Here is a 14664-nt window from a genome sequence, read left to right as displayed (position 1 = left end):
TTAATTCAAATGAATTTTAAATATGACTCCATTGAGAAATAGAGGTTATTTACCTGTAACTGGAGGTTCTTTGAGATGTGTGGTCCCATATTCCACATGTGGGTACATATATACACACCATGCACCTGAGTTTGGAATTTTTTTAGTAAGCAGTGCCCCACTGGCCCACACATGCTGTAGCTCTCCTCGTGCTCCAAATCCAGATAATCCATGACAGAGGACAGATAATGGAAAACAGATAGGGATCACACAACTCAAAGACCCTCCAGTTACAGGTAAGTAACCTCTGTTTCTTCTTCGAGTGATGGTCCCTACCTATATTCCACATGTGGGAGATTAACAAGCAGTGTTCAAACAAGAAATGGTTACAAGGACGCAGATGTGATAGCTAATACTGCTGTCCCCATAGCTGTATCTGTAACGGCAGACTGGACCAAAGTGTAACGTTTTGTGAAGGAGTACAAGGAGCTCCAGGTAGCTGCCCTACGTATCTTTACCCATGGCATAGGGTACCACCTGTCCCTTGGCAAATCATGCCTGGCCAGAAGATGTAACCCTGATGTTCTAGGGCTTCTGTGCAGGGCCATCTTTGCTTGGTACCACAGAGACTCCTGAGGAGTTTCCAAATCATTGTAAGAAAACACCAGATCACCAGCAGTACATACAGTACCAATGATTTTGTACACAGACTTGCAGGTGGGAGAGAAGGAATAACCTCCTCTTCTGAAGTAATGTCTCTGAATAGAGATGGTGCATGAGTGAGAGAGAGAGAATGAGTGAATATGAGGATAGGGAGACATAGGTCTCAGACCACCTGGGGGTGGATGGTGAGTACATTGGTGCTGCCATCGGATCTGGAGCTTCCTTGCTCACAGAAGAAGTCAGATCCTTCTGGGGCTGCGTCAGTATAGGCACTGCATCGGCTCTGGAGAATGTCTGTCCTGTGCTTTGGACACCGGAATCAGTACCTGAACAGACGGATCCATACCCTTATGTGCCACTTTCTCTTGCCAAGAAGATTTACTCAGGCTTAAGTCTTTAGCGTCTGTGCGCACAGGCTCTCCTGACTTTGGTGGGGTCGGGGAGTGATGCTCTCTCTTCGGAGCAGTTTTGGATTAAGACAATTTATCCCTATACTTATGACTGTGCATCTTACTCTCATCGGAAGCCTTCTCTTCAGGCTTAGAATTCTTCGTTTCAACTCCCAACCTTGTGCTCAGAGGGATGCTTCCTGTCTGATGAGGCTGCTGTACAGGGGGATCTTCCCAGCCTGGATCTGATTGGGGTCTCATCACCTTCTCTTTTCCTTACCCTCATGAGTTCTCGGGGGAAGGAGCAGCAACTACTGTACGTGGCTGAGATATGATACTCGCCCAGACAGGAGAGGCAACACTGATGTTGACTGGTCACAGAAAAAGAGCAAGGGCAGGAAACACAAGTTTTGAACCCTGGGACTCAGGACAATCTCAGCCTTCCTGGGCAGAACAGAGGGGAAAATTCTGCGGAATGGGTAAAAGGGGAACAACTATCTAACTATTATACTGGAGTCTAAAAAGGAGAAGAATACTAAAAATGAACTAATTACAGTATATTGTTACAGTATACAATACTAATTACAGTATATTGTTACTAATTACAGTATACAGAAATGACATAGTAGCAGAAGGAGCTGAGAGGACAGAAGACTCCCTCAGACTTCATGGCAACAAGAAGGAATGGGAGGTGTGTCTGTCTGCACCGTTCCTTATACTTTTGGTTCAGAGCACAACAAACGCTATGGATGGACACTGCTTACTAAAAAATTCCAGACTCAGGCACATAGTGCACATGCATAGCCCAGGTGTGAAACACAGAGAGGGACCACTGCTCAAAGAAGACTACTATATTCAGGACTCTTGTGGTATAAATATTCTTTATTGATTCTCTTCTCTTGGAGACTAAAGAAGCTAGAATAATGATCCTATCTTTTACATGTGACACCTAACAGACCCATTATAAGAGACTGAAGACACCAAGCCTGCATTAATCACTTGGTAACCCCAAGATATAGACACTTTAAAATGTGCACTTCGGACAGAGCATGGACAACCAAAATAAATGGTATCAACAACAAACCATCTCATCACCAACCGATTATCTCCTTGAAAAGCAGGATCACTATATTAAGACTGGTTTGAGGACAAGAATCCCAACATAAATATAAATTCTGGAGGTTGAGCAGAGATCTGAAAAAGCATTTGACCAAAAAGCAGAATAAAGCTTGAATTTGCTTGACAATACAAATCTAAGAAAAAAGAAAAGAATTTCTTGCAGGTTTGCAAATCATTTTTGGTGGTACTGCTCAGAAAATTACCAATTGGCACAGCCACACCTCTGCTTGAGATAGCTTTGGCACATCTCTCAAATGACTGTCCTGTCAGTGACTTGCAGCTCCATATGGCTGCTGACAGCTAGGGAGTTCGCTTGCTCAGACTCAAGCTAGCCTGGTCAGTTTGTGTGAAATGAAACTGAACGTTGGGCAGGATTTTAATACGTTTTGTTTGCTCCAGATAGTGACAGGGAGTCTTTCAGACTGCGTTAGTGGATCAAGCTTCAACATGATAGGAAACCAGGGGAAAATACTAGCAAAATAATTCAGGTGAAATTCTATCATCTAATAATGAAATTGGCAAATATTTATATCAAAGTGAGGCAACGTTGTCAACTAAGAAAAATTAACTTGCCAGAAATTTTATTAAGCTCCAAAAGCAAACAGAGACCTTTTATTAACTATTGTATACTGAGGAATGCACTGAGAGGAAGTTTGCCAACAAAAAATAATTTTAAAATCCTGTACTCTGTTGATACTACTACAATTGATAATAATTAAACCTACACAAGAAAGAAAATAGCTATGAGGAAAGCCCCTATGAAAACCACAGATAAAGTTTTCAACAAGATTAGATAAGTAGGTCTCACAACCAAAGAAGGGCACTCATCCTTCATACATCGGGGGAAGAAGAGAACTAGGTTTCTTTTCACTATGAATATCTATATATATTTAAGGTATGCTTACTCTGCATTTCAATTAACTGCAAATCAGAACCATTCTCTAATCCTGTTATATCTGGATTTGTGCCATCATTTTTAGAGTATTTCTGTCGTTCCTCTTCCAGTTGCAGCTTCAGTTTCCTAATCTGAAATTAAAATGTCATATTGTGAAGAGTAATCTACTAGAAATTATACTGTGACCACAAAACATTTTTCCCTTCATCGTGATTCTCAGCATGAGGTGCCAATTGAGCTCTGTGTATGGAATTTTTCATGTATATTTTACATTTTTAAAGTTTACAAAATCTATGGCTCAGATCCCAGGATGTGCAAAGGCATACCAGAGCAAATCCAGCATTATGATGTACCTCTTCCCTCATTCCCAGAAGTGATGGCTGCCAAGCTGGTCACCTGTGCAGAGTTAGAGTAGTCTCAAAAGTAGCTTAACTTTGTGTTACATGTCAGCAGTTCCTACAGGTTTTTCCGGCAGTCAGGGCTCATCAGTATGTAAGAAATCCCCAGCCATGACCCCTGATGGAGGTCTGATGAAGAAGGTAGGAGCTCTCATCTTTGCTCTATACTATTGGAAAATTCCTCCCACAGTTGAGTGGAATGGTGTAGGGAGTTTGAATCTCACAAACAGGAGTTTACATAAGCCACCTCAAAATAGAATGATTTTTACAACTACCACACTCTAATAAGTGATTGTATTTTTATGGTCTAGCCAGTATTTGGCTTCTATTTTGGCTTGAACCCAAAACACCTAGTTATTTGACATTCATCTGAATATTAAAAATAAGGTATCTGGTACACTCTCAGTGAAAACAAAGGCTGATAAGAATGGCTAGATCTGTGTCCTGTGCAGCTATACTCCATGCCTTCCCCTAGACCACAAGTTCACAAATTGTGGTCTGTAGATTAGTAGTCTGTGGAACACCTGCTGGTGGTCCACTGGTCACTTGCAGGTCACCAACCACCTCCTCTTTTCTAGTTGCTAAACTGCATTAAAAGTTAATATTCATAATATTTTTCCTTTTAACTAACTGTAGTTATCACAAGAATATTGTGATGATGAATTGGAAGAATCACAACATGGGAGGACAGATTATCCATGAGACACTCTACGGTACGGAAAAAGTTTGAGTACTCTTGTCCTGGACAGATCTCTCAGAACACATAACGACCCTGGCTTCTGCTTTCTCTTGAGTCAGCCATACTGGTATTGTTCAAAAATGACTCCCAAACCTTGTTAGATTTTAGTAACTTCCAACTTCTTGTTTTTATAAAAAGAAATAAGAGAAAGAATGAATAAATAGCTACTTCATTTCATATAACCATCACTGATCAATGATGATCTGTAATTGTAAGATGCAAATGAGTCAATCATACAGCACAATGTTAGTATAAAAACGGAGAGGCAGGACGCACCCTCACAAAGATCCATATATACTTCCAATTAGGACCACTCAGAACAACCATAAGGGAAACAGCTTGAAGACCAACTTAGCTATTGCGTAAGACCAAGTTCATGCTGTTCAGGGCACCACAGAGAGGAATTTAGTAGTTTCTGGCCGACCAAAGTTGGAAGTTTCATTAAAGCTAATATTTTCGTTTAGTTTGTTTTACCTACAGGTTTAGTAGCTTTTTATTTTTTATTAATGTACTAACTTTTTTTTTGGGGGGGGCGGGGGAGAGACACACTTTTTTAAATCTAACTTATCTATCCCTTTACACAATATTTATGGGAAAAAAAACACTTCTCTACCTGTGACAATAATTCCTCTTTCTCCCCAGCCAGTTTTCGTAGCCGAACATCTAAAAGAACCAAAGAAGAAGATCTCAAAATCCAGACGGATTTAAAACCAAAAATTTAATGTTTTATTTTCATTAAGCTTAAAAATAAAAATATTTTTCAAATTTAGCAAAAGTTGTGAATTTAATGATGTGCTGAAAATGACCATTTGAGTTCCTATGGTTTATTGTACTTGCCTAAATGGTTGCAAACATCAATACTTCAAACACATCACTATATTCACAGCAACATGCAGTTCAAATATATCTTTGTAACATATAAAAAGCTAAGTATTTTCTTTACTTTTTAATATATAAAAAGTTTAGCAGCAATAAAGACATCTGAGTAAGGCAATTCCTAGTAGTTAATGAATGGTTGAGGGACTACTGGGGATAATTTATACATTTAACAAAACAAAACCATCTCCCACTTCCTAAAAATACTCACTTTAGTAAAAATACTCAAGACATGGCCAGTTACTGCTATAACCATTTTACCTGTATGTAAACATCCTTTTCCCAACCCTTTATTTCTGTCTTATCTTTCAGATTGCAAGCTCTTCAGGGAAGGGACTGTGCCTCCCTATGTTTGTAGAGTACCTATCATGTTGTGTTACTAGAATACAGACAGTAGCTGGGCTAATAGCCTAAACTGCAGCTAAAATAAATTAACTCATCCAGAAAAGATCATTAACCCCTTGAACATACCCTCCCACTCAGTCAGTAGTAAAATCAGAATAGGTCTGACAAGTTCTCAGTTTCTTAGAGAATTATTTTTAAAAATAATGTAAACAAACCAATAGTGCATCAGAACCACCAAATATGAGTATTAACAATTCTTTCTGTCCATTTCAACATGACTGGGCAATATCAGGACTATTTATTAAATAAATGGTTTAAAACAAAAAACATGCAGTCTTCCATTTAAATTCGTATACTATGTGTACCAACATACAAGGATGTTTCCTTGTGTACTAAGTAATGAAAAAAAAAAACAATAATTTGTGCAGTTTAGCTAGGAAAACAAAATTAACCAGGAGCCTGGGAACAGAACCCTAATTTTGTCCACATAGTAGTTTGACTGTGCTAACTGGAACTAAAGCAAACCTTTCTATTCTAAGCAATTAAGAGATACCATCAATTTGCATGAATACAAAAAGTATTTCAAAGGAAATGAGAAGACACAATATACACTCCTATTTCTTGTATACAGGACTTTTCACAAATGGGCTCTTTAAATAGTTCATGTTTTTAAAGAAACATTTATTTCTTAACAAAGAAAATAAGTGTTAATCAAAACACTTTACTAATTCTGCATTTTTATCCAACTATTTCCTAGTTTTCTTAGCTCACTCTAAAGTTACCTCAAAAACAATAAAATGGAGACTGGACCATGAGAATTAACCAACTGCAGATGCCCTCATCGCACCAACAAACAAATATGCTGTTAGGTTAGAGACAAGCATTCAGCTTGGCAATGGCACATTTCATAAGTAACGGAAATATCTTTGTGTAGCTCTGAAGTCACAATTTTGGATGTGAACACTGGGGGAAAACAAAAAATCCAGTAAAATCTTTGAAAGACAACATGTATTTAGTATATTTTTACCTAGTGGTCCTTCTCCTGCAGATTCCAAGACTTGAGCAGCTTCCTGCGATACAACTGCTATTGTACCAACCACTGGTTCATGGTTTACATCACCATTTGGAGTACCATCTGGGATTATAACTAACCCGTGTCTCTGAAAAAATAAAAGGAATTTCACTCATACAAAAGAAACCTTTTCTATCCAATTACATTTTACATTTTCAGAAGGTTTTCAACTTGACTGAAACAGTTACACCAAATGGAAATGTTCCATTTAACTTATGTGAGGATTGGGGGTTTTGGTCCATATTTGGACCAAGCAGCATTACTTATATCATTACCAGAATCAAACCTTTCTTGGGATGTACTGGAGTAGTAACATACTGCTTTCTGTTTTGTGTTGACTATGGTTGATCCCCCATTTCTGTATTTGTATTACTGTATACTACTGCTACTGACATACCTGTCCTGTCTTCATTGCTTCCTTCAGGTCAGCCAACTCATCTCTGAGCTCATCTCGCTCATGCTTAATGGAGTCAAAGTACTCTTTCTGTCTTTCTAGAGCCTGGGTACAGGCAGATAGCAAGAAAAAGAATGGCACAGAGAGAGAGCAATATGATAGGCAGCAGAGAGATTTTATACAATAAGGCAAGCAGCTGAATAAAAGTAAAGAAAGGAGAAGGGGAAATATTATGTGCAACTTCAATAGCTAACTTTTGCAGTCATATGTTTGCCTCAGTGCCGCATGCTGGTCTTGAAACAATCTTTACCTACAGTAGGCTTGGCAGACTCTATACAATCCAACCATTTGATTCATTACATTGTTTACCAAAATTAATACAGTCCTTCCAAATGTGTCCATTTTAAGGCAATCTCTGCATGGACTTTTCTGCATAGTATTTGTGTCTAGCTGAACTATCCTAGAAAACCCTCATAGTGGGAACAGCTTTGTGATGAGGTATTTTGACAAACGCTTTGGTTAAGTTTAATAAATACCTGCCTCTGGCTTTAAGAGAAACATCTATTTCAGTCCAAATATATATTTACTAACAATTGCATCCAGCCACTCAACAAGCCACCGCACTACTACTGAACAGTCAAGACTCCACATCCTTCTCACAGGCCAAAATGCTCGGGGATTTAATTAGTAGAGACTGTAGAATACCACATCCATTACACTAACTACTCTGACTTCTACAGGAGCACAGAGTAGAAATCTTACAATCAAAGTCTGTATATTTTAGTTCCTTTTATTAATTTCTTCTTATCTGCTTCTCTGTTACTTGCATAAATATTTTAGCCATTTGGTTACCAACAAACGTTTTTAGAAACACAAAACTAAGAAAAACTGGCACTAACGACACTACATTAACACAAAAGGGGTCACAACAGAAAACACAACAATCTCATACAGCTATGTGGCAACTATGTTACCCAGAGTTAACACAGACATTTTAGGCCAATTAGGCAGCACTCCAATATTCCATTTAAATTAATTACTACATGCACTATGAATAATCTTGACTATGCGACAACTGCATTATAAATAATCCCAAATAAGAGAGAACTGCACAAATGTAAACACACATTTGCCAAGAAAACTCATCTAACAAATGTTATGTCATGCATGAATCTTTAGGAATAGACTGATATAAAGGAAGAAATGAAGGTAAATAGCTTCACATTGTATTTTCTTCACTTCTCAAATTTACTACAATAGAACCTCAAAGTTACAAGCACCTCAGGAATGGAGGTTGTTCACAACTCTGAAATGTTCATAACTCTGACGAAAACATTACGGTGGTTCTTTCAAAAGTTTACAACTCAACATTGACTTAATACAGCTTTGAAACTTTACTATCTAGAAGAAAAATGCTGCCTTCCCTTTATTTTTTTAGTAGTTTACGTTTAACACAGTTCTGTATTACTGTAGGAGATCTTCGCTGCTGCCTGATCTGTGTACTTCCAGTTCCAAATGAGGTGTGGTTGACTGGTCAGTTTAACTCTGGTGTTCGTAACTCTGATGTTCTATTGGATGTTTTACTTTAAATTATTATTGATAGTTTCTAGGGAAAGCAATATTTTTCAATGCACTATGCTGTTCATTTATTTATTTCAACAGGAATAAATGAAACATGCAGCTGAACTGGATTTCATAGATGGAAAAATTAATTTTAAGCACTGCATACTAAAAATATAGGAGTAGTCTAGCAGCTACCCTCTGATGGATATAGAATATTTTAAGAAAATTCATTTTATTACTTATCTACTGTTTCCTCAGACACACTAGATTTCTACAACTAAAATTATAAACTTAAAGTCAAGCCCCTTATTTTTTAAACTCCATAAATGCTTTAATTAGGGCTTGAAAAGTTTACCTGATGCCTACTAGCTAGAGTGCCAAGTGCCACCCATGCACTCAAAGCTACAATCCTTGCATTTTAAAGGAATAAACAACGTTTATTGTGTATGCTATTAAACTGTAAAATTATCAAATTGCTATTTAATATATATTTTTAAACATATCTTGTTACATATCTCAATTTAGTTATTCACATGTAAAAGAGTCCCTCAACATGGAGTTAGGGTTGTAGGCACTCTGCACTTTCCAGGACTCCTTGTAGCTTACAGAACATGAGAGTTTAATTCCCAAAACCCAAATAACTGACAAAAACAGGAAATGCAGAGTTAAGGTTTCCTTGCACACATGGTATAAGAAGGTTATCATTGCAAGAAAAAAAGCCAAACACACAAATGTTGAAAGAGAGTTGTTACACTGCTCACACAACACAGGCACACAACCATAACTCTGCTTCCCTGCTACCCCGTGGGGTTGGCAATAAAAACTGGGAATATTCACTACCAAAACCTTTAGTAACAGAGGTAGGGTTGGTTGTATTTCACCTCACCCCCTGACCATATAACACCAAATTTGCAAAACTACTATTTCCAGTCCCTCTTACTGTCAAAATGTTTTTCAGGACAACTGAGCTCTGCAAGTGCATTGTAGAGCAATTTATTAAGTAAAAGTAGGTCACTTGGGAGGAGGAAACTTTGACTCAGAATTCCTTTGACCAAATATCCCAAAATTTGCCCCACAAAGTCTATCCCAGACCCTGATTTGGCATAGCTATTTTCAAGGCAATCTGTCTATGCAGGTACACTTTGAAGCGCTCTGAAAAGTAAAAGCAATTTATTGGGGGGAGCAGGGAGGGCAGGGAGGAGACTTATCTCAGGAGACCCTGAATAAATGACTAGATAAATAGTACCTCAGCCCTCAAACTGACATATTGAGTTTCAATTCTATCTGAATGTGTCTGAGAATTTGAGAGAACTTTGAAAAATAGACTTGAAACTGACATGCTGTTTCTATCCTGCTTGTGAACCAGATTTCTGGTTTGCATCATCTTTGCAAACAACTTCTTAGAACCAGAATAAAATTCTAATAACTTACAAAATATAGTGTATTGTACAGCTGCTCAAAGGAGTCCTTAAGATGGGATACAGTGAAAATTGACCAGTCTTGACAAATCCACTGGAGCTTATCATCAGGGAAGATGACAAAAAATAAAAGCTGAGACAAAGATGAAGCCATGGAAAATAAAGGGCTACAGGATCATAGGGGAGGCAAACAGAGAGGAAGAATGTTCGTTCTCCTTTACAAGTGGTAGGGTGGGGTTGGACTTCAATTTTATGAGACACAAAGGCTAAAAACTCTGTTTTTAAAAAAGTTACGGTTTAGATTCTGTAGAAGTTGATGTCACTGGTCTCTACCTCCATGTAGGCAAGTTTCATATTTGCCATGAATTGGTAGCTTTTTCAAGCCCTGGCTACAGGTAAAAAAAATATTCTTAAAAGTTAAGGGACTGTATGCATGACAAACTGAAGTCTTCTATTTAATAAGTTTAATTAATACAGTTCTATTTTATATAATGCCAATCACCATATTATTTAGGCCCTTCAAGCTACTCAGTCTTCTTTCCTCTTTTGTTTGTAATAAGCTTTACAGCATTTAAGCTATAGTATATTTTGTTTAATCTTTTATTCTTCACAGTGCTTTCAAAGTGAAAACCCTGGACTGCTTAAGTGAATGACAGACACATGGTATGTAATCACATTAAACACCTGCATGCTTCTGATGTATTGTGAGGCACATGGCCACAAAACCAATCCTGAGATGTGGGTATGACATATAGCTAGACTTCTTGAAAAAAATATGATTTTATAAGAGTCATTTTATTTAAAAATCAAATAAAACACTACTTTTTGGAATAGATGGCTAACACGTCGAAGTATTATGAGCGCTTAGATTTCTCCTTGCTTAATATAAAATGTATAACAAGTTGCTTCATGCATATATAATGCAGTAAATTCAGCATCCAAAATGAGTGTAGTAAGCCATTTTCAGAACTGAATAGGTGGTTATGTATTTTTCATTTTCTGCTTGAAGTATTAGGCACTGGCTCCTGCTAGATGTATGACAACTGACTAGATGGATCCTACGTTTTTATCTTAGTATGGCCAAGCCTACGCTCTTAACCAATTTCTTGGAAGGATAAAATTGTAATTTATCCCTTTCACCCACTGTATATGTAAGTGAAATTCAGTAATATGAAGTGAAGCTCATTTCTTTGTTCCAGTGGGGAAGCTTATGTTACAAATATCAGATTGCAACTGTGTTTAAATGGCTAAAATGTACATGGCCTTCATTTCTTTGGACTGTCCAGAATCCTCTAACAATACCAGTCTATTTCTAAATCAATGATCCCTTTTCCCCCCATATTAGTTTCATACCCCAATTTTTTTATCTTTCCAATTAATTGTCTCCTGGAGGTCAAACACCTCTCTGGTTATGGAGTCTATTTTCTGCTGCATGCGTTGATTCTCCTGCAGTAAATGGGAGGAGGGAAAGAATAAAAGAGGAAAAAGACAGACTAGTAAAGGAAACAAACGGATAAAGGAAACTAAATAGTATAAAATCAATCAAAGAGTCTGTAAGGATGAGAATTTAAAAACATAGATGGCATCTTAGGCTAATATGACACCTTCCTTTTTCAATCACACAAGGATATTGTAATGTAACTAACTTTTTTTATACACTAATGTTATATGGAGTAGGCACTATATAAAATAACTTTTTGATAATGTATCAGCTGTATCTGTGCATTTCCATGATAGTTTCCACATAATTTGGAAGTAATATCCTTTCTAGAGAAAAAAATACCTTCATGATAGCTCTTCAGCAGAGTGGGTCAAGTATCACATGGATGTGACCTTTTTTAAAAGTTCCTTTCACTATGGACTGAAAAGTTATTCAGCTATTAAAGACGAGACTGGAACCACAGGCCTAGGCATAAATTAATGTAACCCCTTTTTATGTTAATTCTTATAAATTATGACAAATGCAATACGCTAAAGTTCAATGCCACAAAATTAAATTTAATTAAAATATAGCATTGATGCAAGATATTAGAAAAAAGTTAAAACACTGACTTTTACATTTCCTAGCCACTGACTTACCCTGGCAACCTCATTTACTGTAACAGAAAAAGGTATAAACGTTACAATTGTCCGATATCAAAATGTTTGCAATGTATTGGATGCTAGCTATAGAAAGTTGAGAACAACATCTGTACCAGTGCAAAACAAGTGTATTTTGGTTGTAATATATTTGGGAAAATGTAATTCATCCCAAGTCGGTGGTCGGGTATGCAGCAAACAGAATACAAACAGGATGATCAGGAAGAAAGAGCACGTTCCTTTGAAAAGGTGCATTATTTATGTATTCTGCTTTCAAAACATGGAAACTCTAGGACATAGTATCTCAGACTATGGATAAGTGTACTGAATCTTTTTTAGCACAGTCACACTGCAATATTTAGGGGTTATTTTTGGCCCAGTAAACTTAGAAAGTTAACCAAAACGCTGAAGTGTTGAAGGCAATACATGAACTCGTGTAAACATTTCAATTTCAGCTCGAGGTATTTGTATTACAACGGTGGTTTTCAACCTTTTTTCATTTGTGGACCCCTAAAATATTTCAAATGGAGATGTGGACCACTTTGGAAATCTTAGACAGTCTGCAGACCCCCAGGGTTCTGTGGACCACAGGTTGAAAACCATTATATTACAAAATATGTAGTAACACAGTAAACATATTAGACATTAATGCCCAAGAAAACAAAACCACAATTTCTAAAGTGATCTGTAAGAAATGTTGCAAAAAGTACTTCTGTAACTCAAAGAACCTTTTCTAACTTTTACACTTGTGTGTGTTGACAGAGTATTAGGTTTATCACCTCCTGTTATAAAATGGAAAACAAATAGAAAGAAGGAAAGGAAGAAAGAAAGAAGGAATTGTGTATTTAGACAAAATAAAGCATCCAGCAATGAAATGCTTGTCAACCAATTCTACGTAATGCACTACTGTGGTCAGAGGTGGCCTTAGCATTTTTGGTGGGTCTACTAAAATTTTTCTTAGGCCCTCAAAATATAACTGATCCCAATCTGTTAAAATCATGCCCCTCTATATGGGGCTAGCCTGAGGATTTTGGGGATGATTAGAGAGAATTCTTTGGTATCCCAACAAATCAACTCATTTTGCATCTGTGAATGGAGGAGGCGTCTGTGCCAAAACCAACTTCCTTCTGATCAAGAGAACCCCACTGGTGGTGTTGGGTTATGTGCATAATGCCAACATTTAGAAAAGTATTGAATGAATGCAATATTATTAATATGAAAGCAATGAATAACTGTCTAAATAAGCTGCAAGTGGAGGTGCCCTTTGGCCCCCATTTTGTGAAGTGTCCATGTGGATCTGATGAATATAAGCATTTATATGCTGTTGCACTTTACAAAAGTAATAATCCATACCCTGTGAGGCAGTTAAGTATTCCAGATAAAAAACCTCTACCAGAAAGGTTCAGTGACCCAGCTAAGGCCACAGAGGGAGTAAGTGTCAGAATCAGGATTAGAATATGCAGGAGATCCTTGCTCTCGGTGCTTAGTCTACTACATGTTGAGAAAAGTCAGTTACAGTGTTCTTCGAGAGGTGTTGCTCATGTCCATTCCATTGTAGGTGTGTGTGCTCGCCACATGCACCGGTGACAGAAGTTTTTCCCTCAGTGGTATGCATAGGGGACCGGCTTTGGTGCCCTTTGGAGTGGCGCACATATGCTGTGGTATAAGGGGCACTGCCAGCAGAGTAGGCCTTTGCGGTGGGTGACCAGGGTGGCTGCCGTGGAATATTGATATGTGAAAGTAGGCATCCTTCAAATCCAGGACGACATACCAATCTCCTGGATCCAGAGAAGGAATGATGGAGGCCTGGGAGACCATGCGAAACTTCAACTTCTTAAGATACTTGTTGAGGCCTTGCAGGTCCAAAAGAGGGCAGAGACCACCCTGGGCCTTTGGAATGAGAAAATACCAGGAATAAAACCCTTTCCCTTTCTGAAGTGTGGGGACTTCCTCTATGGTCCCGACTTGCAGGAGAGCTTGTACCTCTTGGGCAAGAAGTCACTCCTGAGAAGGGTCCATGAAGAGGGATGGGGAAGAGGGGGTGGGAGGGAGGGATTTTCAATAAACTGTAGGATGTACCCCACTGCCACAGTCCTGAGGACCCAGCGGTCCATTGTTATTGCAGCTCAAGCGGGGAGGGAGGAAGGAAGGAAGGTGGTTGAAAAACAAAAGGAGGTTAGGATCTGTCTGTAGACTGGGATATCATCCTTGAGCGCACCTTCAAAACACCCGCTTGTTACCCTGGGGGTAGCAGGAAGAGCCCAACTGGGAGGCAGAGCTGAATTGTTGGCCTTGCCCTTCTTGTGATAGGGCTCTGGTCTGGCTCGACTGCTTGGTCTATGATGTTGTTGAGGTTTGAACCTCCTTCTAGCGGGGGCCGGTGTGTAGAGGCCTAGGAAGTATAGGGTAGCCCTAGAGTCCTTAAGCCCATGTAATTTTGTGTCTGTCTGTTCCACGAATAGGGCCAGGCCGCCAAAAGGGAGGTCTTGGAGCGAAAGCTGGGCCTCTGTCACCAACCCAGAGGACATCAGTCACGATGCCCACCTCATTGCTGCGGCCGAATCCGCCACATCAGAGGCGGCCTGGAGGGAAGCCCTTGCCACCATTTTCCCCTCACCAAGGATGGCAAGGGGCTCTAGTTTGGACTCCTCAGGCAATGAGCCTGCAAATTTGAAGATTGACTGCCAAACATTAAAATCATACCTCCAGAGTAGAGCCTGATGGTTTGCCACCCA

At 38.6% G+C, this 14664-nt stretch overlaps 1 protein-coding gene across 7 annotated transcripts in view; it reads right to left on the bottom strand.

Annotated features, from left to right (window-relative positions):
* Nucleotides 1–14664, bottom strand: part of LRRFIP2 (LRR binding FLII interacting protein 2) — a 138089-nt gene that overhangs the window by 12386 nt on the left and 111039 nt on the right. For 5 of the 7 annotated variants that reach the window (XM_073333006.1, XM_073333000.1, XM_073333001.1 and 2 more), the window contains 5 exons: nt 11204–11296; nt 6873–6974; nt 6431–6563; nt 4796–4845; nt 3056–3176 (listed from right to left, as the gene is read on the bottom strand). In XM_073333006.1, coding sequence (XP_073189107.1) covers nt 3056–3176; nt 4796–4845; nt 6431–6563; nt 6873–6974; nt 11204–11296 — 499 coding nt within the window. The remainder of the gene's footprint in view (nt 1–3055; nt 3177–4795; nt 4846–6430; nt 6564–6872; nt 6975–11203; nt 11297–14664) is intronic. The other 2 variants (XM_073333004.1, XM_073333005.1) reach the window with 1 other exon arrangement.

This window comes from Lepidochelys kempii, chromosome 2 (genome assembly GCF_965140265.1).
Source record: "Lepidochelys kempii isolate rLepKem1 chromosome 2, rLepKem1.hap2, whole genome shotgun sequence".
Lineage (NCBI taxonomy): Eukaryota > Metazoa > Chordata > Testudines > Cheloniidae > Lepidochelys > Lepidochelys kempii.
The sequence above is the reverse complement of the archived record's forward strand: the minus strand, read 5'-3'. Positions and strand labels throughout refer to the sequence as shown.